At 39.3% G+C, this 24,338-nt stretch overlaps 1 protein-coding gene across 3 annotated transcripts in view; it reads left to right on the forward strand.

Annotated features, from left to right (window-relative positions):
- Positions 1-24,338, forward strand: part of WDR19 (WD repeat domain 19) — an 88,970-nt gene that overhangs the window by 21,501 nt on the left and 43,131 nt on the right. For all 3 annotated transcript variants that reach the window (XM_043870705.1, XM_043870706.1, XM_043870707.1), the window contains 13 exons: positions 394-464; positions 1,154-1,326; positions 1,414-1,528; positions 2,419-2,525; positions 3,472-3,594; positions 7,834-7,983; positions 9,895-10,042; positions 10,191-10,395; positions 13,021-13,180; positions 13,368-13,478; positions 17,944-18,053; positions 21,804-21,861; positions 24,163-24,303. In XM_043870705.1, the coding sequence (XP_043726640.1) occupies positions 394-464; positions 1,154-1,326; positions 1,414-1,528; positions 2,419-2,525; positions 3,472-3,594; positions 7,834-7,983; positions 9,895-10,042; positions 10,191-10,395; positions 13,021-13,180; positions 13,368-13,478; positions 17,944-18,053; positions 21,804-21,861; positions 24,163-24,303 (1,672 nt within the window). The remainder of the gene's footprint in view (positions 1-393; positions 465-1,153; positions 1,327-1,413; positions 1,529-2,418; positions 2,526-3,471; positions 3,595-7,833; positions 7,984-9,894; positions 10,043-10,190; positions 10,396-13,020; positions 13,181-13,367; positions 13,479-17,943; positions 18,054-21,803; positions 21,862-24,162; positions 24,304-24,338) is intronic.

The raw sequence follows: 24,338 nt of genomic DNA on the forward strand, positions 1-24,338 counted from the left end.
TTTTTGTAGGGAGGAACTCTTGGAGCAGTGGATGGGGGGAGAGGAGGAGAGGACACATTACAAAGAGAAATCTGCTTCATTTTACAATAATCAGTACTGCTCAGGGGAACGTTTGCCTACTCAAACTTTTCCTCAGGATCTTCAGCCTCGTTGTTCCTGACTGTATATCAAAGACTAAGCTGGGCACCACTCCCACCCCCATATCAACAAACAAAAATTTTAAAGAAAATATAATTAAATATAGAAAGTTTAATATTTTCTTACCTTAACCCTGTAGATCCTCCTGTACATCCCTTTTTGGAGAACGCTGACCTGTTCCATAGCTTATTATTGCTTAAATGTAACTTGGTGCTCATATTTAAAATATATCTGTGTATTTCTTTTATTTTTCAGCATTAAAATCCATGACTTGGCAGAATTAAAAGACATGTATGCTATAATCAACCTGGATGATGAACATAAAGGTATGGCTTTTTCTGAAGCAAATTGGCATTTGATCATTTTAGTAAGAGTAATGTGTTTGTTAATGTATGGTTTGCATTCATTGTGGGAGGAAGCAAATTAACACCTTTCACTAGAATTCCCTAAAGTAGCCTCTTTATTAGTAATTATGTTGAGTCATACTCCTTGCCTGGGCTTCCCAGTTGGCTCAGTGGTAAAGAATCCACCTGCCATTGCAGGAGGCGCAGATTCAATCCCTGGGTCACGAAGGTCCCCTGGAGAAGGAAAGACAACCCACTCCGGTACTCCTGCCTGTGAAGTCTCATGGACAGAGGAGCCTGGCAGGCTGTAGTGCATGGGGTCACAAAAGAGTTGGAAATGACTTAGTGACTAAAAACAAAAAACTTCCTGACTAGGAGGATGTGAATATACTTTGATTCAAAGATTTCTGTTGTATTTTATCCCAAATCCAGTTGCAAAATCTAAATTCTTACTTACTTCCCTTTGAGCCAGTTTTGAATATATCAGGGCTCATGCTCATAAGCCAATCCATGATGAATGTCCTAGTCTAAATAAAAGCCACCTCCACTATTTTTAAAACTTTGAAGATTTTTATGCCTCTGGTAGCTAACGTGAAGATATTTAGTGTGCTTGGATTCCTGTAACAGCATATCTGTCTTTGAATAATCCTTCACGTGCTCTGTCATTTCAGGGCTGGGCACCTTGTCCTGGGCAGATGATGGCCAGCTGCTGGCACTGTCCACACAGAGGGGCTCGCTGCACGTGTTCCTGACCAAGCTCCCCATCCTTGGAGACGCCTGCAGCACCAGGATCGCATACCTCACCTCCCTCCTTGAAGTCACCGTGGCCAACCCTGTTGAAGGAGTACAAAAACAGTGTTATCTTTCTTTGTTAATAAAATTAAAACCGTGTTAACAGTTGATTCAGTACTGCTCCTTTTCTTTATCATAGGAACTGCCAATCACAGTTTCTGTCGACGTGGAGCCCAACTTTGTAGCAGTGGGACTTTATCACCTGGCTGTGGGAATGAATAATCGAGCTTGGTTTTATGTCCTTGGCGAGAATGGCAAGTCTAAATCCAGTTGTTTTCTTATCTAACATATCTAACATATAATTTGTTTTTTTTGTCTGTTTGTTTGGGAAGCTCTAATAGTTTCTTTAAGACCAAATCTTTCTTTTTCTTCAGATATCTTTCTTAGCTTAAATGGTTTTTTGCGAATCTTCTAAAAATTTTGCATAGTTTTGGGAAAGGTTTTGTTCTTTATCTTTGTTGTGAAGACACTGTGGTGTCCTGAGCAGATTGTGATCTTTAGAATTGGGCCCTGGGTTCAAATTCCCTTCTGCCCCTTTTAGCTGGGTGACTGTAGACAAATTCTTTACCCCTATGAGCCTTGGTTTCTTCATCTGGAAAATGAAGATTCTTCTACTTGTAAAGGGTTATAAGAAAAATTATATGGAATAAAATATGTGATCTACTTTTGTGCATGGTCTTTCTTAGGCACCCGTTGATCTGGTAGGTACTTAGTAAACGTTAATTCCCTACCCCTCCCACTGTATGCTTTGAATGACCACTAACATCTGAAGGGAGCCTCACTTTTTCTTCTCCTCTTCCTCCTCCTCCACCTCTTTCCCACAGGAGGTCAGATGTCCCTCAGGAATAGAGCCAGCCTGAGAATTATCCTCAGATGTTCCATTAAGCTTCTTGTCACTAAGGTTTAATTTTTGGTCGTTTTGCAAGTGACTTTATTTTTTATTACTTTGTTTCTTGTGAACCACTATGAAATTCCTAAAGGCAAATTTATATGGCAGCAAAGATTTCCTTTAGAATGGCTAAAATAAAACTTTTAAGGTTCAGAATATTCTTTCAAAGGCACACATTTAAAACTTATTTGCAGATCATTAGATCAGATTATTTTGTTTATATTTTATTGTCTGTTTTTGTTTTTATTACTACAGCTGTTAAAAAATTGAAAGATGTGGAATATCTGGGGACAGTAGCCAGTGTTTGCCTTTATTCTGACTATGCGTCTGCACTTTTTGAAGGCAAAGTCCAGTTACATTTGGTAAGTATTTTTGGTGTCCCACAGCCTCCTCAGGTCAGTGAAGACAATGAATAGCCTAATGTTTTGTAATCAAGAACTTTGGTCAAGAAACAACCATTACAGACTAGCTAGAAAGCCGTATGTGAGAAAGGATTGACAAAACTCTTTACCCTTCTGCATGAGATTAACCCTCAGTTAACCCTTTAACTGTGTTCCCAAGAAACCCAACAAAGTCTCAGCTGTGCTGCTCATAACATTGCTTATGTAAAAATGGCCATGTAAAGTGCGTCTAGGAGGAACTATAAGTAAGTTGTAAAAACTGATGGGAATGCCATAGGTCTGGCTACCTGGAATGGATTGACCTATGTGTTTGGTCGTGTCACTGGTGGGGATCTTGAAACTGTGCCCCATGAGTTGTTCAGAGATGTTGGCCCTTGAAATATGGTGCTTCTCAACCAGGACACTTCCTACATGTATTTCTTGGCTCTTTACTTAAGGGAAGCCAAAGAGATTAGCTACAAGACAACCGCAGAGCCTACTCAAAGACTATTACCATTAAAGAAAGTGAAAGTGTCAGTCGCTCACTCCTGTCCAACTCTTTGCAACCCCTTGAACTGTAGCCCATCAGGCTCCTCTGTCCATGGAATTCTCCAGACAAGAATTACTAGAGTGGGTAGCCATTCCCTTCTCCAGGGGATCTTCCCAACCCAGGGGTCAAACCCAGTCTACTGCATTGCAGGCAGATTCTTTACCATCTGAGCCACCAGGGAAACTTGTTAAAAGGGATATTTAATGTGCCCTGCTGGCAAGCTGGGCTCCTGTCTGATACCTTCCTGAGTAAAGTGGTTTATCTGGTGAGCCTGAATATTTAGTTGAATTTAAGAAAAAGACTCTCCCTTACCCCCTAGATGTTGCAAACCAGATTTATTCAGTTAAGTCTATGAGCCACTATTATTCTTTGTTTTAGATAGAAAGTGAAATGTTGGACGCTCAAGAAGAACGTGAGATGCGACTGTTCCCAGCAGTGGATGATAAGTGCCGTATTTTATGTCATGCCTTAACTGGTGATTTCCTCATCTATGGCACAGATGTACGTGTTGTCTTCTTTAATATAGAACGTGGGAAAATTTCTCATTTTTACCTTGTAATTTATTATATATGTGTGCGTATATATATATATGTTATATAGATATTATATGTGCATACATGCATACATGCTCACTCGTTTGTGTCCGACTCTTTGCAACCCCATGGACTGTCTGTCTGTGGGATTATCCAGGCAAGAATACTGGAGTGGGTTGCCATTTCCCCCTCCAGGGCATCTTCCCAACCCAGGAATCAAACCCACGCCTCCTGCATTGGCAGGCAGAATCTTTACCACTGAGCCACCTGGGAAGCATTATATGTGCAAAAAATTATTATATATGTATGTAGAGCACATTGGTGTGTGATTTGCTATTATCAAGTGCTTTTGTAACTATAAGCAACTTTGATGGCACAGTGAAAAGGACAGACTTTGGAGCCTAGACAATCTGGGCTCAAATACTGGTCCTCTTACTTGCTGCTTGGCACTTCCCAGTCTCATTTTCCTTATCTTGATGCTTTCAGGATTTAATTTGATGACAGATGTAAGACACCTCATTCGACTTTAGCTGTCCAGTGCCTTCATTTAGCGGGCATTTAATTAAAATTAATTGAATATTGAGAATCCCGCTTCAACCTTTTGGTCGTTTGAACCACCAACACCCTGTACTCCTATATGTTACGTTAGCCACGTATACATAAAGCATAGTTTAGTAATAGCATTTGTATTAGGAAAAACTTTTCAAAGATTTTTCAAAGCATGTCATACGTGTTACCTCGCTTAGCCTCTAGAAGAATTCACTAAGTTGTTTTTTTTAAAAAAGGCATTGTTTTGCGCATTTGTTGCTGTTGTCCAGTTGCTCAGCAGTGTCCGACTCCCCCGTGGACCCAGCACACCAGGCTTCCCCGTCCTTCATCAGAAAAGCAGTTAATCCCTGGTTCACGGGTTCTGTTTTCTCACATTGTTTTCTTTAAAAGAGCATATTTTAAAACATGCTTATTGCCAGAAGAGAGACTTTTTAAATTTAAATTTGACCCAAAATCAGTTTTTGAGCTTATATACTTAGGTAAGGTAGGTCTCATGTATCAGATAAAGTGGTGGTGATGCGGTAAATAAGTAGTAAATAAATTAATAGTATATTTGTATAACACACAACCGGTTATAAAGCCCTGATCTCGCTTATTTTATCTCATTAACTGTAAGATAAGCAGGGAAGCTATATATATATATGCTTATATATATTTATGTATTATATAGTGTATATAATATCATGATATCCACATATAAGTGATAGCATATATTTGTCTTTCTCTGACTGACTTCACTCAGTGTGACAATCTCTGGGTCCATCCATGTTGCTACAGATGTCATTATTTCACACTTTCTTGTGGCTGAGTAATATTTTATTGTACGTATGTACCACGCCTTCTTTATCTGTGCACCTGTTGGTGGATGTTAGGGCGTTTCCATGAACAGTTTTTTCTTCCAGCACTTTAAAGATGGAGCTCCTCTGTCTCCTTGCCAACATTTACTCCAGTGAAATCTCTGTCATTCTTATCTTTGTCCATCTGTGTGTCATCTGTCTTTTTCCTCGGACTGCTTTTAATATTTTCTCTTAATTGCTAGTTTTGAGTAAGTTAATTGTGATGTGCTTTGATGTAGTTTTCTCCATATTTCTTGTGCTTGGGTTGTTGAGCTTCTTTGAACCCGAGGGTTTATAGCTTTAATAAAATTTGGGACATTTTCAGCCATTATTTCTTCAAAGATGGTTTTCCCCCCTCTGTTTGCATTCCAATTTCAGAAACTCCAATTGTGCATATATTAAACTGCTTTAACTTATCCCACAGTCGATGCTATTTGTTTTTTACTTGTTTTTTTTTTTTCTGTTTCATTTTAGATAATTGCTACTGCTGTATTTCAAGGTTACTAGCCTTTTTTTCTGTCATATTGAATCTGTCAGTTTCATCCACTGTATTTTTCATTTCAGACACCATAGTTCATCTGCAGAAGATATATTAGAATCTGGTGTTATATCTTCCATTTATTTAAACACATGCCATACCATTATATTAACTGTTTTAGTTACCTGACTTGCTAATTCTAACATCGGGGTCAGTTCTGGGTCAGTTTTGATGTACTGTCCTTAATATGGGTTATGTTTTTTCCTCCTCCTTTGCATACATGGTGCATTTTCCTTTTGGGGGTGCTGGATGTTTTGTATTCCTAAAGATGCTTGTGAGCTTTGTTTCTGGAATGCGGGTGGTTTGCTTGGAAACAGTCTGATCCTTTTGAGTCTTGGCTTCTGTGATTTGTTAGGCAGATGTGGAGCACTACTTTTGTTGTTTAGTTGCCAAGTTGTGTCCCACCCTTTTGCAACCCCATGGACTCTAGCCCCCAGGCTCCTCTGTCCATGGGATTTCTCAGGCAAAAATACTGGAGTGGATTGCTGTTTCCTTCTCTAGGGGATCTTCCCAACCCAGGGACTGCACCCCCGACTCCTGTGTCCCCTGCATCGGCAGGCAGCTTCTTTACCCCTGAGCCATCGGAGAAGCCTGAAACACTGCTTAGTCTACAACTAATTATTTCCCACTCTGAGGCAAGATCATCCTGAGTGCTGTATCCAATATCCTGTGAATTACGTTTTCTAATCTGCCTATTGGAAACAGTCACTGTTCCCTCTAATGCCTTTGGACGGTTCTTCTCCCTGGTTTTGACAATTTTCTCGTATACTCTGCTGAAGTGGAGACAGCAGAATACTCTGCTGTCAGGGTGGACCCTCTGAAGATCTTCAAGGCTCTCTCAGTGCATCTCTCTCCTCTCTGGTGTTATACGCTGCACATCCAGCCATCTCCCTTCTGCCTCACTGAATCCTCCGCTCTATCTCCGGAACTCGGGGGGTCGTGCTCCACCTGCGCGTTCCCTCCTTCGCCATGGCTTGAGAACTCTCACAAGGCAGAACCTGCAGCAGCCACAGGACTTCTCTTGTTTCCCATCTCCCAGAGACCGTTATCCTATGTTGCCTCATTCCAGTATCTTGAAAGTCGTTTTTCATGTATTTTGTCTGTTATTTTTGGTTCTTTTGGGCAGGCAAGTTAAGTCCAGTCATGCCCTCTTGGCCTGAATAGAAATGTAAGATGTTAACATGTGTTTTTATTTTAATTAAACTTTCTATTTTGGGATCATCGTAGACTCATATGCAGGTATAAGAAACAGTACAGAGAGATCCTATAAATCCTTTTCCTAGCTTCCCCCAATAGTAACATTATATCACATATCACAACCAGGGTATTGACATTAACAGGCAAGATATAGAACAGTTCTGTCGCCACCAGGATCCTTCATGTTGCATTTATCTCCACACCCACTTTCTTCTTGCCTCTACCTTAGCCTTAATCCTTGATAACAATCTGGCTTTTCTAGTCTGTTCCAACGGTCTGTGTGTTCCTCCACCAGGACTACACAATGATTGCTGTAGCTATAAAAAAAAAAAAAATTGACAAATTTCCCCATTTTTTTCCTATTCTAGTTTTTTACCTATTTTTACCTATTCTAGTTCCCTTGCAGGGCCATATAGATTTTAGTATAATCTTGTCTGTATCTACAAGAAAATCTTATATATCAGTTCAGGAGAAATAACATGTTTACTCTGACACCAGTCCATGAACACAGTATACCTCTCCATTTATTTAGATACTCTTGGTTTCTTTCATTAGTGATTTTTGGTTTTCAACACACAAGTCCTATGCATGCTTTGTTAAATTTACACCTAAGTATATCATTTTTTTTTTGAGTGATTGTAAATGGTATTATATTGTTAAATTTTGATGTCTACATGTTCATTGTTATTAGAGAACTATGACTATCTTGTGGGTTTTTGTTTATTTTAAACTTAATTTTCTAATTTATTAACAGCAAAAATATTTAAAATCATACGACTTGAAAGTTACTCTTAACCAATAAGAGTATTTCTTATAAGTGGAAAATCTGAAAATCAATTAAGATTTAATATGACTAAGGATATTAGAACTAATAATAGACTGTTGACTCTGTGTCAACTCAGATGTACATACTCATTTAACTTACTTTCTTGGATCTGTACTTTGCTTATATAGTAAATATTTTTAGATTCTTCCTTGATCAAAAATATGACTTATTTTTTTCAAATTAGGAAATATGCTTAACATACATGCTGAAAAGTCAGTATTTTCTTGACAGCCTTTCATTTCTATGACTGGATTTTTTTAGACTGGTGTCATTCAGTATTTCTACATTGAAGACTGGCAGTTTGTTAATGATTATCGACATCCCGTCAGTGTGAAAAAGATTTTTCCTGACCCAAATGGAACCAGACTAGTTTTCATTGATGAAAAAAGTGATGGATACGTCTACTGTCCAGTAAGTCTAGAAAAGTTTTCAAATAGTTATGTTTTTAAATGGCAACATATGAAGAAAAAAGTGTTTTTAAAATATATTTCATATATAAGATCACTTTCTCTTAAACAGTGCTGAGGATTATAGTACTTTGTTGTTATGTTTGTGGTATATTTGTGATTTGTTTTCATGACTGTTTTCATCTAGAAAACTTTTTACATTATTTTGTAATCTTTAAGTGTTAAAAAATCTTAGACTTTTTAATGGAAAGAATAGTTCTTATTCTGCATCATTTTAACCTTATTTAAGGCACAGTATTACAATGTAATTGTAATTACAAATTCAGGTAGCATATGAGTTTTCTCTCTGGAAATGCAATAGCTTCAGAGAGCAAGGACTGTTCCCTCTCCTCTCTTCCCACCTCAGTGATTTTCCTCTTCTCTTAAAGATCCTGAACACAAAGAAAAGATTTTTTTTTTTTTAATTAGGTGATTCAAAAACAGAGGAATCCATTTTTAGACTTTTTTTTACTGTTATTCAGCCGTTCAGTTGTGTCTGATTCTTTGTGACCCCATGGATTGCAGCATACCAGGCTTCCCTGTCCTTGACTATCTCATGTCCAAGATAAAGGAAGTTTTTATCTTGGAGGAGTTTGCTCAAAGTCATGTCCTTTGAGTTGGTGATGCCATCCAACCATCTCATCCTCTGTCGTCCCCTTCTCCTCCTACCTCCACTCTTTCCCAGCATCAGGGTCTTTTCCAATGAGTCAGTTCTTCACATCAGGTGGCCAAAGTATTGGAGTTTCAGCATCAGTCCTTTCAATGAATATTCAGGTTGATTAAGATTTTTAGATTTAGTTACTCTTATTTTTAAACATCCTTAACTCTTACAAGGCTAAATTTAGAAAAAAGGAAATACTGTGGTTTTACCTCATTTACTATACTTGGATTTTTTTTTTAATTTTTGATGTACAGTTAGTATATTCTTGTTCATAGTTCACACAGCCTACAGCTGCACTTGGACTGAACCTTAGTAATTGTTCCCAGGTGTCTTAGCTTTACCATAGTGAAGACACATTCCCTGAAGATAGTTCTTACTTCACGATACACTCTCCTAGATAATAAAACTTCCTTCCTCCCTTCTTTTTCTCTTCTCTTTCTTTTCTTTCTTTCTTTGACAAATGTGTAACAGTTTTCCACAGAAGTGCCTGAATTACTTATTCAAAATTCCTAATATTCTAGTTCTTTCCAACTCATTTCTCAGTTACAAAATAAATGAAGAAAAATGACCTGAACATAAAGATGACCTTGAGTTCCCCCTACTTAATAAGGAAATTCAATCTTGTAGAGATTTCCTTTCAGGATATATATATATAAGCCTATCTGCCTGAGTTTATGGGAATATATGGATTGATTTTTTTAATAGCGTATATTACTGTAATTACAGTTTGTTGGAATACATTGTCAGAGTGCATGTTTTTAAACAAAATGTACTGAGTGGCGTTTATGTAGATCTCAACTCATGTACGAATTATTTTGTTTCTTCTCTAGTTGGAGCATTTGTGTACCCAATATTATTGAAAATTTTCTAAGCACAAGTGTGTTCATAGTTAATATTTCTTTCATCATTTTGAGCAACTTCGACTTTTTTTTCTTAACCTGAAGTTTTGTGTCCAGACTTGTAGTTTTTCCTGAAAATTCACCAAATTTTAGATAAAACCCTTGATTTTGCATGTAACTGCAGTTTTTCTCAAGCCATGCTTAGTATAGAAAGGGGAAAGGAAACTTTTCTTCATTTATCTTAGGATGTTAGTGAGTTGAATATGAATTGGTAAGCTTTGCCAGCTAAGGCTGCAGACAGGCTCCATCCTACCAAGGCGAATGATAATGGTTTAAGTGCAGACTTGGGTAAAATCTGTAAATCCTTAATTTTTAGGTTAATGATGCTACCTATGAGATTCCAGACTTTTCGCCAACCATTAAAGGTGTTCTTTGGGAAAACTGGCCAATGGATAAAGGTGTATTTATTGCCTACGATGACGATAAGGTGTACACGTATGTCTTTCACAAGGACACTATTCAAGGTACTTAATCACTTTTTTGTATGTTTGTTGAGAATTACATTTCCACTGCACTAAAATTAAAACATTCTTGTTTTTTATAAACATTCTTTTTTTAATGTGTGTGCTGAGTATTAGCTTTCAACATTAAGGTGTCTGTTTTATAATATAGGATCCAAGGTCATTCTGGCTGGTAGCACCAAAGTTCCTTTCTCTCATAAACCTTTGCTGTTATATAATGGAGAGTTGACCTGCCAGACCCAGAGTGGAAAAATAAACAACATCTACCTTAGCACTCACTGCTTCCTCGACAATTTAGAAGACGAGGGGCCTCATAAACTGTGGCAGGTGCTGACACAGACTTTAATGCTAAAAAGGTATGGCTTAAACACTTCTTGTGGAGCTTCCTATTTCCTTTTGTGATTTTAAAGGTCAAATCTTGTGAAAATATATGGAAAGGAATTCCCTGGCCGTCCAGTGATTAATAAGACTATACTTTTCCAATGCAGGGAGCACAGGTTCGATCACTGGTTGGGAAACTAAGATCGCGCATGCCACACAACCAAAATAAAAGATGGAGATAATAGTATTTACCTCATTTATTTCACGGGATTATCATGAGGCTCAGATACGATCGATTTGAGAATATATGTAAATTCTAAAGGAAGGGCTTTTGTACTATGGGAAAGCCCATCTGAACAAAAAGGGTTTCTAATCTCCCAAATAGCACAGTTATTGTGAAATTCTAATAAATGTAATTATTTCAACACTCCCTTAATTTCATCATAACAAAGTTTTGATGAAACTTTTTTTTCCCCCTGCTTTTTCCTCTCACCTCTTAGGGCCACAGTGAATTCCTTTGTGTAAATGACGCTCTTCCTCAGGGTCCCTTGAGCGCCTTTCTTCTCTTCTCACTCTGATTATTCTTCCAGAGTGAATCTCCTCAAGTGAGTGAAGTCGCTCAGTCGTATCCAACTCTTTATGACCCCATGGGCTGTAGCCCACCAGGCTCCTCCTTCCGTGGGATTCTCCAGGCAAGAGTACTGGAGTGGGTTGCCATTTCTTTCTCCAGGGGATCCTCCTGACCCAGGGGTCGAACCTGGGTCTCCCGCATTGTAGGCAGACGCTTTACCATCTGAGCTACCCCTGCTTTTTCCTCTCACCTCTTAGGGCAACTGTGAATTCCTTGTGTACATGTTGCTCTTCCTCAGGGTCCCTTGGGCTCCTTTCTTATCTTCTGACTCTAATTATTCTTCCAGAGTGAATCTCCTCAAAGGTGGTCTCAATCCCAGTTCTATGAGGTTGACTCCAGAATGTGCATCCTTGACTTAAACCTATATCACCACTGCCTCCCAGCCCTGTGTAGCCAGGAGTCCACAAGTTCCTCACACTCGCGTCATCATCTTCCCCAGCCTCCTTTTCTCCCCCTGCCCGCAGTCACGTTGTGCACATGCCCTCCAGCGCATACCCACACACGTGCGTGCACGCCCACACACACCCAGGTCTTTTTCTCCTCCACTGTTCCCCCACCTTAACTCGGGCCCTCCAATGGAGTAATGTGTCGCAGAGCGACTTCCCATGGCTGTCTCTCCAGGCAGCCTCAAGACAGCCTATTCTCCACACACTTTGGAAAATGTGAGTCTGACCCTCAGTGACTTCCCACTGCCTTTAGGAAGAAACCCCTGTTTCTTGGGAACCTCAGCCTGACACGCTCAGCTCTTGCTTGCTTAATACGAGCCTCACCCGCCCCGACTCCTGCACTGCTGTCTGTCTGCTGACTGCTTGAATTCAGGAATTTTTCATGGTTTCCTGCCTTGGCATGTGCTGCTTTCACATCTTAGACTGCCCTTCCCTGTCTGTGTAGGTAGTAACTCCTCATTCGCCCCCATTCAGCAGAGCCCTCTCCTCCAGGAAGCCTTCCCTGAAGCCCCCTACCACTGGCAGTACAGATTGAGGCCTTTCTCATGTGTTGCCTCAGAGCCAGGATCTGGTGTGCAGAGTGGTTTAGAGCACATTGTCTCTTACACTAGGCTGGTTTTTTAAGGCCTCTAAGCCTCACTTTCCTCCTCTATAAAGGAGAAATAATAATAATACATAGTGTATAGGGTTGTCAGGATGATCCAGCGAGAGAATTTATGCAAAGCACTAAGCGCAAAGATGCACATCTTGCAGGCAGTCTGGTCCCGCTGACATACTGCGTCACAGTCCTCTTTACTCACCTGTCTCTTCCCCCTTTCCCGAGTGTGACCACCCACGGACAGTGACTGCATTTGATCCTTACATCTTGGTTCCCAGCACAGATCCTGGCACATAACGGTGCTCAGTGAGTGTGTGTTGGTGGAAACTAGATTGATGAGTAGATGGGGAGGGTGACATATTCATTAATATAGGGGTCCCACAGAAAAGTCTCACTGACATTTGTGGTTAAGTTTTAAACCAGAAGTCCTCAAGCTTTTTTGGTCATGGTCCAAATGGTATTTCAGGCTTTAAGGGTCCTAGGGTCTATCACAGCTACCCAGGCTGGTTGTTGGGATGACAGAGCAGCCCAGACAGGCCATAAAGGGTAGGCGGGCTAGGGCTGTCTTCCACTCACACTTTATTTCCCAAAGCAGGAAGCTGCAGGCTGTAGTAGGCTGACCTGTTTTAAACTTCCCAGCTTATAGGAAGAGAATACTAATGTTATTAGACTTATATGACAGCAAAAATAATTTTCATATGTGTGTGAAGTAAACCAAAAAATAAATGAGTAGAATTAGTTACTGATGAGGGAGGGTGGTTACACAGCATAGACTCAAATTAATTCAATAAATTCAGGAAAAAAACATCTGTACAAAAAAGGAAGAGAAGTTTGTTGTTTTTTTATAACTTGGAAATGATTAAAGATTGCAAAATATTTTTGCAAAATTTATCTAAGGCATAACACTAAATTACATACAGTCTAAAAACTGCCTAGTAGGGAACAAATAGAGCTCCTTGATTATGCTTATATATTCAAATGCCAGGTTTTCTGATGCCTGGGAACTGTGCAAGATTCTCAATGATCACGCTGCTTGGATAGAACTGGCCAGAGCCTGTCTGCACCACATGGAAGTGGAGTTTGCAATCCGTGTTTATCGGACTATTGGAAACGGTGGCATGGTGATGTCCTTGGAACAAATAAAGGTGAACAGTATCTTATGGGAATGATCAGATTAGCATTTAAATGATACTGAGTCAAACATTTAAATTTCTGCAGTGAGTTTTACCTAGCTCAAAAACTGATAGATACTATCACTTCTTTGTAAGCACAGTCCTTAAATAAAAATTAAACCCTTGAGTTTCTTCTCATGAAAACTGTTTTTATTTATAGGGAATAGAGGACTACAATCTTCTGGCAGGACATCTTGCCATGTTCAGCAAGGACTTCAACCTAGCTCAGGACCTGTATCTGGCATCCAGCTGCCCCATTGCTGCCCTCGAGGTAAGGCAGCAGATGAGGGAACGAACGCGCAAAGAGGCTCTCACCTGTTTTAGAGTTATAACATCTCTCAGCACCAGCCACCACATGCCTTCCCCCTCCTTGAACTCAGACTTCAGCTTTAAAAACCCCTGAGTATTCATTAACCTTAGAAGTATTTTCACTCTGCGTTCTATGAAGCAGTGAAAGGCATGGATGGTATTGTAACATTACCAAATAATTTTAGAGTCAGAGTGTATGAGACAGTCGTATGAGATAATGCTATTATTTTCTCTATTTTCCAGATGGGAAACCCGAGGCGCATTTATCGTTTATTGTGTGACGTTCTCGTGTGTGTGAAGAGGGTTAGGCTAAGGCTTGTGTATCACCACTGGTTTCCCAGAGGTGATTATTGCAGGGGAAGGACCAGAGCAGAAGGAAGGGCCTAGTACCACGCGAGGTAGTAGAGAACTGTGGCTGTGTAGAAGGGCGCTTCAGAATGTGGACTTTCGAGTTGGGCGTGACTGGTTTCAGATCCCAGCTCCGTGTGCCCCTGGACAAGTTATTCCACGTCTCAGTGCCCTAGATCGCATTCAAAGGAGGGATAATAATATCTAGCCCATAGGGTTGCCGTAAAGATGTAAGAATGAGATTAGCTCTATGGGAACAGTGCCAGATTGACTGTAAAGACACAGATGGTGGCTGTCGTCACTAACACTGTTCCACCTCAGCCAACATTTCCACAGCCACAGAGAGAAAGCATATTTGCTATTGATTTCACAACTTCTCTTTTTAAAATTGTTCTATAGCAAGTTTCCTTTTTAAATTTTAAGTGAACTGAATTTTAAGAAAAAAAATTAGATGATTTTCCAATGTTACTGGCTTCCCAGGTGGCACTAGTGGTAGAAACCCGCCTGCCAATACAGCAGGTGAAAGAGATGTGGGTTCGCTCCTTGGGTCAGGAAGACCCCCTGGAGAAGGAAATGGTGACCCACTCCAGTATTCCTGCATGGAGAATCCCATGGACAGAGGAGCCTGGCAGGCTGCAGTCCATGGGCTTGCAAAGAGTCAGAAGTGACTGAAGCGACTTAGCACACGTGCACTCACAATATTATTTGAGATGACGGGGGATACCCTGATAAATTTTCAGGTATTGGATTGGTATGTGCCTCGCTCTTCTGCATTAGCTGTGGACACTTGTCATGTGCTGCTGGCTTTGTAAAGGATTTAAGCTGATGGCTTCACAGTGGAAAGAGGTGACTGCACCCCACTGTTCCTTTAACCTCACTTTGAAGGCTAACAGGTTAGCTAAGTAAAAATGTTGGAGGCAAAGTCCTGCTCAGCCCTGCGACACGCTGGTGATGAGACTGTGTGTGCAAAACTGGCCTCTCTTTGCCTCAGTTCTGGATCCCTAAAATGGGCACAGAACAGCTCATTACAAAAGGCCTAGTTGTGGAAAGTAAATAGGCTAATGTCCTAGAGGAGAAAATATCACTTGCAAAATGTTAGCCATTGTTAATTCTGTACAAAGGGTGAATAAAGTGAGGAATGAACTACAGAAGATTAATCAGTTAGTCAGTTCAGTTGCTCAGTCGTGTCCAACTCTTTGCAACCCCATGGACCGCAGCACACCAGGCCTCCCTGTCCATCACCAACTCCCGGAGTTTACTCAAGCTCATGTCCATCGAGTCGGTGATTCCATCCAGCCATCTCATCCTCTGTCGTCCCCTACTCCTCCTGCCCTCAACCTTTGCCAGCATCAGGGTCTTTTCAAATGAGTCAGTTCTTCGCATCAGGTGGCCAAAGTATTGGAGTTTCAGCTTCAGCTTCAGTCCTTCCAGTGAACACCTAGGACTGATCTCCTTTACGATGGACTGGTTGGATCTCCTTGCAGTCCAAGGGACTCTCAAGAGTCTTCTCCAACACCACAGTTCAAAAGCATCAATTCTTTGGCGCTCAGCTTTCTTTATAGTCCAACTCTCACATCCATACATGACCACTGGAAAAACCATAGCCTTGACTAGATGGACCTTTGTTGGCAAAGTAATGTCTCTGCTCTTTAATATGCTATCTAGGTTGGTCATAACTTTCTTTCCAAGGAGTAAGCATCTTTTAATTTCATGGCTGCCATCACCATCTGCAGTGATTTTGGAGCCCAGAAAAATAAAGTCTGACACTGTTTCCACTGTTTCCCCATCTATTTGCCATGAAATGATGGGACCGGATGCCATGATCTTAGTTTTCTGAATGTTGAGCTTTAAGCCAACTTTTTCACTCTTCTCTTTCACTTTCATCAAGAGGCTCTTTAGTCCTTCTTCACTTTCTGCCATGAGGGTGGTGTTATCTGCATATCTGAGGTTATTGATGTTTCTCCTGGCAATCTTGATTCCAGCTTGTGCTTCCTCCAGCCCAGCGTTTCTCATGATGTACTCTGCATATAAGTTAAATAAGCAGGGTGACAATATACAGCCTTGAGAAGATTAATGGTTTACTCTTTAATGGTTAGTTTTTTATTATTTATTTTAAATGAAAGATGAATATTTTAATGATAAAAGGAACAATTCACAAAGAAGATAGATATCATAAACCATTAGACACTTAACAACAAAGAAACAAAATACATAAAGCAAAAATCAGAAGAAATAAAAGGGAAAAGAAGCAATATATAATCATAGACATAGTAACGTTTCTCTGAGACTATTTTATCAAGTGCAGAAAAAAGAAAGGAGCATCTTGAATGATGTCATTAATAATTTAAATATAATAGATTTATATTAATTTATGTTAATCATATCCTGTGTGCTTGTGTGCTAAGTCACTTCAGTCATGTCCATCTCTCTGTGACCCACTGGACTGCACCCGCCAGACTCCTCTGTCCATGGGATTCTCCAGGCAAGGATACTGGAGTGGGTTGTCATCCCCTCCTGCAGGGGATCTTCCAGACCCAGGGGTCAAACCCACATCTCTTATATCTCCTGCATTGGCAGGTGGGTTCTTTACCACCAGCGCCACCTGGGAAGCCCTAATCATATCCTGCACAAATATATTTAATATTTTGTATCTCATATGTTACTAGATGTCCAGAGGACATTTAGAAAAACTGGCAATTTCAAAAAGTAGAATTATTTTGTGTGTGTGTGATTCAGTTACACATATATACATGTTATTTCTGAAATTATTTATTACAGGTTATTACATCACACTCTTCCCTGTGCTATACAGTAAACCATTGTTGCTTGTTGCACATCTGTTTTTTTAAATTTGGAAATTAGCATTCTATTCATGCTAAGAAAAACAAGTGGAATCAAAATGTCACTAATTTTTTAGTTAGGCAAAAATTCATAAGTTTTTAAAAATATATATATATGTTTACAAAAGCTTTTCTACTATGCTTGATAAAGATTTGAGAAAGAACATCCAAAAAAGAAAAGATGGAGAAATTGGAAAACATAAACAAAATGAAATGGGAGCACTGAATATGAAATAGGAAAAATGATACAAACTAGATAAAAATAAAAAATCCTTATATAATCCAGTTGTTTTTAAACATGGCTGTTCATTAGAAACTGGAGCTCTGGCCAAAAAAAAAAAAAAAAAGCAATACCTGGGCATTTGTATTTGTATTTTTCAAAAAAATTCCAAGATAATTCTGATATGCATAGGAATTTTAAAAAGTGATTACAAGTTTTGCTATTAAATGGTAGTTTTGGTGATACAGAATTCTATAATTTTTCTGTTGACCAATCATAATACAGTGGTATTAAGTGAGTAATAGTTACATAATCACAATAGTAAAAAATGTTTATCAGTTTTCACAATCAATAGCCAGACAAAAAATAAAAGATAATTACAGTTTCAAGCCATAATGGGGATATGATTAACCTAACAATATAAAGTAATTACATACAATTGTGGAATTGTGGAATTGTGCACCAGACACAGATAAAAGACCTCAGGAGCCAGGGAGAAAGACACGTTCACATTTTATTTATGTTTGCTACTATTCACCTCATGATACAGGTTCAGATTTTCTCAGAAAATAAGATCGATTCCTATAGTAAAGAATTTCTCAACTTTTTCTTTACTATCTCCCTTCTAAGAAGAAGTACTAGTTTTAATTTAGTTGATTGAGTTAATTTTAATTCAATTTAATTTTTTCCTATTGAGACAGATTAAATACTGAAGAGAATAAGCTTTCACTCAGGAGTGAGTTTGGGAGGGCCCTGAACCGCTGTGACAGCCACAGGCCCTGGAATGCACGGCTCAGTAGCTGGAGCTCACAGCTGCCGAGCGCAGGGTCACATCATTGTGGAACAGGCCTGGCTGCTCCGAGGCCTGTGGGGCCTTCCCGGACCACACCCACGTCCCCTGCGTTGGCAGTGGTCCCCTGAGCCACCAGGGGATATAATGGCTTCTGTTAAAACCAGCACTGTGTGGTAACTGCAGAACAATTTGCTATTTGAAATTAATATCTTTCTCTTTCTAATAGATGAGAAGGGATTTGCAGCACTGGGACAGCGCTCTACAACTGGCAAAACGTTTAGCCCCAGACCAAATACCGTTTATATCAAAAGAATATGCTATTCAGCTTGAGTTCACGTAAGTCCTCATCTTTATATGTTTCAGTCAGTGTCTAATTATTGAATATCTTCAGTTCTAAACTATTCATTATAAGGCCATTGATTTAATAATTAAATCCATGGATTTAATAGTGGCTTCTTAGGTGGGAAAAAACCATATTAATTATACATCCAAAAATGTTTTATTCTAACTAATGATGTCTTATCCATGTATCTATCCACTCCCTTTCAGCATCAAAATCTCAGTTTGGGTCTAAGCCTTTTCATATTTAGAATTGTTTTGAATTGAGAAATATTGTTTTGAAACACATTTGGTCGACAGCAGTTACACATAGCGTCAAGGTGACTCTGCTTTTCTTAATCTACGATCATGACCTTGACCTCTTTGAACACTTTGAGCATTTGCAGTGTGAATTCAAGGCATGGTGAAAGATACCTGGCTTTGTTCTACAACTCTATTTACTTCAACTTGTACTTCTGCTTCTTAAATTGAATTGCACATGGATAAAAATTCATCAGTTAATGTTGCAAATCAAGCCAGAAGCTTTTCAAGGTGAATCTGCAGTGCTTGAGTAATAAGCCCTGCTGATGCATGATGAATATGCTTCACAGATCTTGCCTACCTTTGAAAATGCCATAATCTGTTCTGAGAGATTTAGAAATATCTAGTGTTCTTAATTGCTAGACAGTCTTTAACTGTCAATAGTCTTAATTGATGGACTGTACATTTTTACTTCAGTGCTGCCTAAAAGTGTAATTTTAGAGGCATTTCAGGATCCAATTTTAAATTCACATTCAGCTATGGTTAATGTCACTAATGCAGATACCTGCAGAGACAATAAATGAATCATTCATTGACAAATATAAGTTTGCAAGTGTATGTAGTTGCAATGACAACTACATCATAACTGGGCAGTTTCTTTTGACATTTATTATAGGATATATTCCATTTTCAAAAATTATAAAATGGGAAAAACACTGCTTCTTGAACAAAGAAAATATGGTTCTAATATTAAAAATCATTTTTATGTAGTTCCATTTTATTTTCATACAGACTTTATAGTCTGAGAATATTGACAGATAATAATTGTAGAAATTACTCCATCAAAAAGTACTCTTTCATTTCTAACCAGGATACCTTACTTAAAAGTTCCCATTTTGCAAATAAAAGCTTTTTGGAGATTTTATTTCTTCATGGTCAATCTAAATCTAAATTTATCACATTTCTGTCCCTTACAAAGTTCATCCAATATGTTGAAAAGAACAAATAGGAATCTCAACGCATAACACAAGAGAGGAGGCCTCAGTGCCCTGGCCCTGATCTCTGTCCTTAGAGTGACTGGGGCTGAGAGTGAAGAGAAGAGGGTCACTGCTCCGGGAGATGACCCACCCTCCCCTGGCAGAGCATAAGCACTTGAGTAAGCTCCGGAACTCTCCAGGAAGCTCCCGCTGTTCCTCCTTTGAGGAGACTCAAAGTCTTTGTAGCAAACCCTCAAAAACTGTCTTATCATAGTCAGGTGAGCTGAGCCAGTTGAAAGTCTGATGTTGTTGATACTTTTTTAACCCTTTCTGCTCAACATGTAACTGTGAAGCCACCAGTTTCCATAGTTTTCACTGCTATTTCTATGCTGACCCCTGGGTCCTGATCTAGGTATGCCCCCCCAACACCCAAATCAGGAGACTTACCCTTGTGATAATCGTAACTAATTAGGTATAGCTCATCACCATCCGGTACCCCAGTAGCTACCAGGTGCTGATTTTTTAAAAATATTTATTTATTTGGCAGCACCAGGTCTTAGTTGTGGCATGTGACCTCTTAGTTGTGGCATGTGGGATCTAGTTTCCTGACCAGGGAGGGATTCCACCCAGGACCCCTGCATTGAGAGTGTGATGTCCTAGCCACTGGGCCACCAGAGGAGTCCCACCAGACCTGTGCTTCAGTTCCAATAGTCTGTTTCATTCTACATCCAAGACAGTGATTAGATCAAAGAAGGACCCATCTGACATCTGTGGGAAGGATTAGCTCTCCAGTCTGACATTAGAATCATGAGCTAGATCCACATGAGAGTTCCAAAATAAAATAATTAAATAAAGTACATAGACTAAAATACCATAAAAATAAAGTGAGAGTTCCCAAGTCTCAGTTTAGCATCTCTTAATTGGGCTTGCTCAAGGAAACCTCAGGTTCCTGAAGGAGGAACCATCAGGAGACATCTCTATCTGTGTTGATGTAACTGGGTCCAAATATTGGAAATTCCTGGGCTTCCTGGGTAGCTCAGCTGGTAAAGAATCCACGTGCAATCCAGGAGACCCCGGGTTGATTCCTGGATCAGGAAGATCTCCTGGAGAAGGGATAGGCTACCCACTTCAGTATTTGGGGCTTCAGTGTGGGAGACCTGGGTTCAATCCCTGGGTTGGGATGATCCCCTGGAGGAGGACATGGCAGCCCGCTCCAGTACCCTTGCCTGGAGAATCCCCATGGACAGAGGGCCCTGGCGGGCTACAGTCCGTGGGGTTGCAAAGAGTTGGACACAACTAAGCCTAGCACGGCAGCATTAGAAATTCCCACGTAGGAACACGGCTGACTGTGAAGCTCTGGGCTGTCCAACAAATTCCTTATAACCAACAGATGAGGAAATTGAGTGAAGCTGAGGGAGGTTGACTGGTCTAAGCTGATTTTTCAGAGCTGATTAATTTATCCTGGAGGAGATGGTTTCTTAAAGGACAATGGATCTCCACATGGATACTAAGCAATCACTGATCCTTTCTGTTCCGAGCAGTAAGAATGAACTGAGGTAATAAATATGACTCCTAGATATGCAGATCCACATTAGCATCCACCATGGGAAGAGGGAGTGGTATTATTTATATTCCCTGCTTCTCAGTGGTAAAGAATCTGCCTGCCTATGCAGGAGATAGGAGACAAGAGTTTGATCCCTGGGTCAGGAAGATCCCCTGGAGAAGAGAATGGCAACCCACTTTAGTATTCCTGCCTGGGAAGTCCCATGGACAGAGGAGCCTGGCAGGCTACAGTCCATGGGGTCGCAGAGTCCGACATGTCTTAGTGACTAAACAAACAACATGATACTTTATATCAGAATAAGAGTCAGGGCCCTTAATACTGTTATCCCCAGTATTTTCCTTAATTTCTACACAGATTCTCTCAGTACATATTGCACTTATAAATACTGGGTATTTGGGGGGGGGGGGTGGAATTGCTTTTTATGGTCTCATGATTGTCTTTAGAACCGCAAAGGAAAGGAGGAAAGGAAAGTTTGTCACACAGTTTTGTCCAACTCTTTGCGATCCCATGGACTATAGCCCACCACATCCTCTGTCTCTGAAATTCTCCAGGCAAGAGTACTGGAGTGGGTTGCTATTCCCTTCTCCAGGGGATCTTCCCTACCCAGGGATCAAACCCAGGTCTCCTGCATTGCAGGCAGATTCTTTACCAACTGAGTTACTAGGGAAGTCCCTTAGAACCCCAAAGGAGATAATTAAACAAAAGTGACCCAAAAATTGTAATGTAGGTCCCCCAAATGCCTAGCATACTACAAAGTTAGTACCTTACACTCTTAGCATAATCTAGCTTAATACTTATTTTTAAAGTAGCAAAATAATGGCCTGCACTTCAAAGAATGTATGCATAAACATTGTGTATTGCATCTTTCATGTGCTTAAGCAACTCAGTGACAGATTATCTTTTAAATCTTGTATATGTAAACAAGATACTTAACTGTGTATTAAAATTCACCTTTTTTTTTTCCAGAGGTGATTATGTAAATGCTTTGGCTCATTATGAGAAAGGAATAACAGGTGATAATAAGGTAACCTTGAATAAAGATAAGATATGCATGGTTATCTTCGAGTTTGTTAGTTTCTTGTAAGAAATAATCTTATTTGCATTGTATTTATTTAGTATGAAGCAGGTGAGCCTTTTTTTTTTTCAGTTTATTAACAACTTTGCAAGGACATAGTTAAATCATTTTAAAACACTTTGAACTCTTAAAAACTGACTGACAATATTTTTATCTGTCTGAAAAAGCTTTGTTTTCCATTGCACCCTAAATATGAACTTTTTATTGAGGTTGGGAGTAAAATTTGTATCCCTTTCCACTTACAGGCTAGCTATGATTTTCCTAAGGCTTTTTGTTTCATTCTTAAAATGTTTCAATAACCGCTTTGAAAGTGAATTCCCAGTCCATAAAGGTTTTTCTGCCATTTTATTCCTCATGCTGTATCTTTTATGATTAACCTGGTAAGCATATACTTTACCCACCATTCCAGTCCGTCCATTCATTCTCTTGTCCCAGACCATCCCAGAATTTAACTCAAGAAGCTAAATTTTGCGATAAAAATTTATATTTTGTTAGGTGATGTCAAGATTGAAAATCTTTTTATTTTATGTTTTACATCTAGCCTTTTATTACAAAAGTGATAACAAGATCATTATAGTCAATTTGAAAAATCACCAAAGTCTGTTAACCTTACAAAGTGAGAGTTCAACATTCTCTCCTCCAAACACACTCATTAATGATGACTACTGGTCATGATCTTATATATTTCTATCCAGAATCTCTTCTAAGCATATAGATGTGTATACAATAGGGATTTTTACTAAAAGTGAAATCATTCACTTCCATTCTCTCAGTGAAGATCAACTGAGAATCCGTTCTGTGAAAGAAAAACAGCATTTTGCCTTATGGTCTTTCCAAGTCAATACATATGAACGTTTTAACTTTTTAAGAGCTTCTAAACTTTCATTGTTTGGATGTATCATGGTTTTTTTCATCCACTCCCTGTTGAATTCAAATAACTATAGTTATTTGGGATTTTGTTTCTATCAGATACACCGTGGTGAATATTCTGCCTAGTATTAATATATGCATCTTAGCGACTTGAGATAGTATTTCTGCAGGTTATGCTATTACAAGCAGGGTTTCTACATCATAAAATGTGCGCTTTCAGTTCTTTAAACTGCTCGAGTGCTCTCCAAAAGAACTTGTGGTAGTTCATCCAGCTGTCTATGAAAGTGCTCATTTCCCCCACGTTCTCTACACTACCAATCTCTACCAATTTGATCAGCATAAAAAAAAAGGGGTATTTAATTTTATTTTTTGTGTGTTTGATTATTAGTGAAGCCAAGTGTGTTTTATTTATTTATTGGCCAATTGTATGTTTTTTAAATTAATATGAATTGCCTAATTATATCCTTTGCTCATTTATCTCTTGGAGTTTTGACAATTTCTTTGTTTGGCTGCGTCTATTTTAGTTCATTCTTAACTGTGTTATTAAATACAGTCACCACTAGCCACATGGGGCCATTTAAGTTATTTAAAATTAAATAAAATATAAAACTCAGATCCTCTGTCACAAATAAGTAAAGGTTTTATGTTTCATCATGCCTAGTAGGGAAATCTTTAATTTGATAAATGTTTTTTCTCTTAATTTTATTCATAGCATAGCTATGTACCCAGTATATTTCCTCTCACATAAAATTTTATTCCAAGAAGACATACAAAGATATGCAAGGTATTATGACAAAGGTGCAGTAAAAACTTGGCCTTGAGCAGAAAAGATCTAGACTTCTAAAGAAAAGAATGTGACTTTGTAACAGATGATTTAAAAGAAAAAAAGATTCATTATTATTTCAGAGTCTTGAGATTTGCCAGCAAAGACTATTGAAAGTAAACCATTAAAAAAAAAAAAAGTAACCCATAACCTTTAGGCTCATTTTAGATTTAAATTGTTTGGCTGAAATACATCATTTTTACAAATGAACTTACTTAGAAGACAGAAAGAGACTCACAGAGAATGCACTTACAGTTGCCAGGGGCAAGACTGGGGAGACGGGGTGGTTAGGGAGTGGGACAGACATGTGCACACTGCTATGCTTAAAATGGATAACCGGTGAGAACCTCCCGCAGAGCATGTGGAACCCTGTGTTATGGGGCAGCCTGGATGGGAGGGGAGTTTGGGGGAAAATGGACACACACACATGTACGGCTGACTCTCTTTGTTGTTCTCCTTCGGCTACATCCCAGTGCAAAATAAAAAGCTTTTAAGAAATAAAATACATCATTTTAAGTTACAGTGTGATTTGTTAGTTATCTGCCTTCTAATTTCAGGAACACGATGAGGTGTGCCTGGCTGGCGTGGCCCAGATGTCCATAAGAATGGGAGACATCCGCCGAGGGGTTAACCAAGCCCTCAAGCACCCCAGCAGGGTCCTTAAAAGAGACTGCGGAGCCATCCTGGAGAACATGAAGGTAGAGTGTCCTGTGAATAAATATTTATGAGGTCT

The sequence above is a fragment of the Cervus elaphus genome, chromosome 17 (genome assembly GCF_910594005.1).
Source record: "Cervus elaphus chromosome 17, mCerEla1.1, whole genome shotgun sequence".
Lineage (NCBI taxonomy): Eukaryota > Metazoa > Chordata > Mammalia > Artiodactyla > Cervidae > Cervus > Cervus elaphus.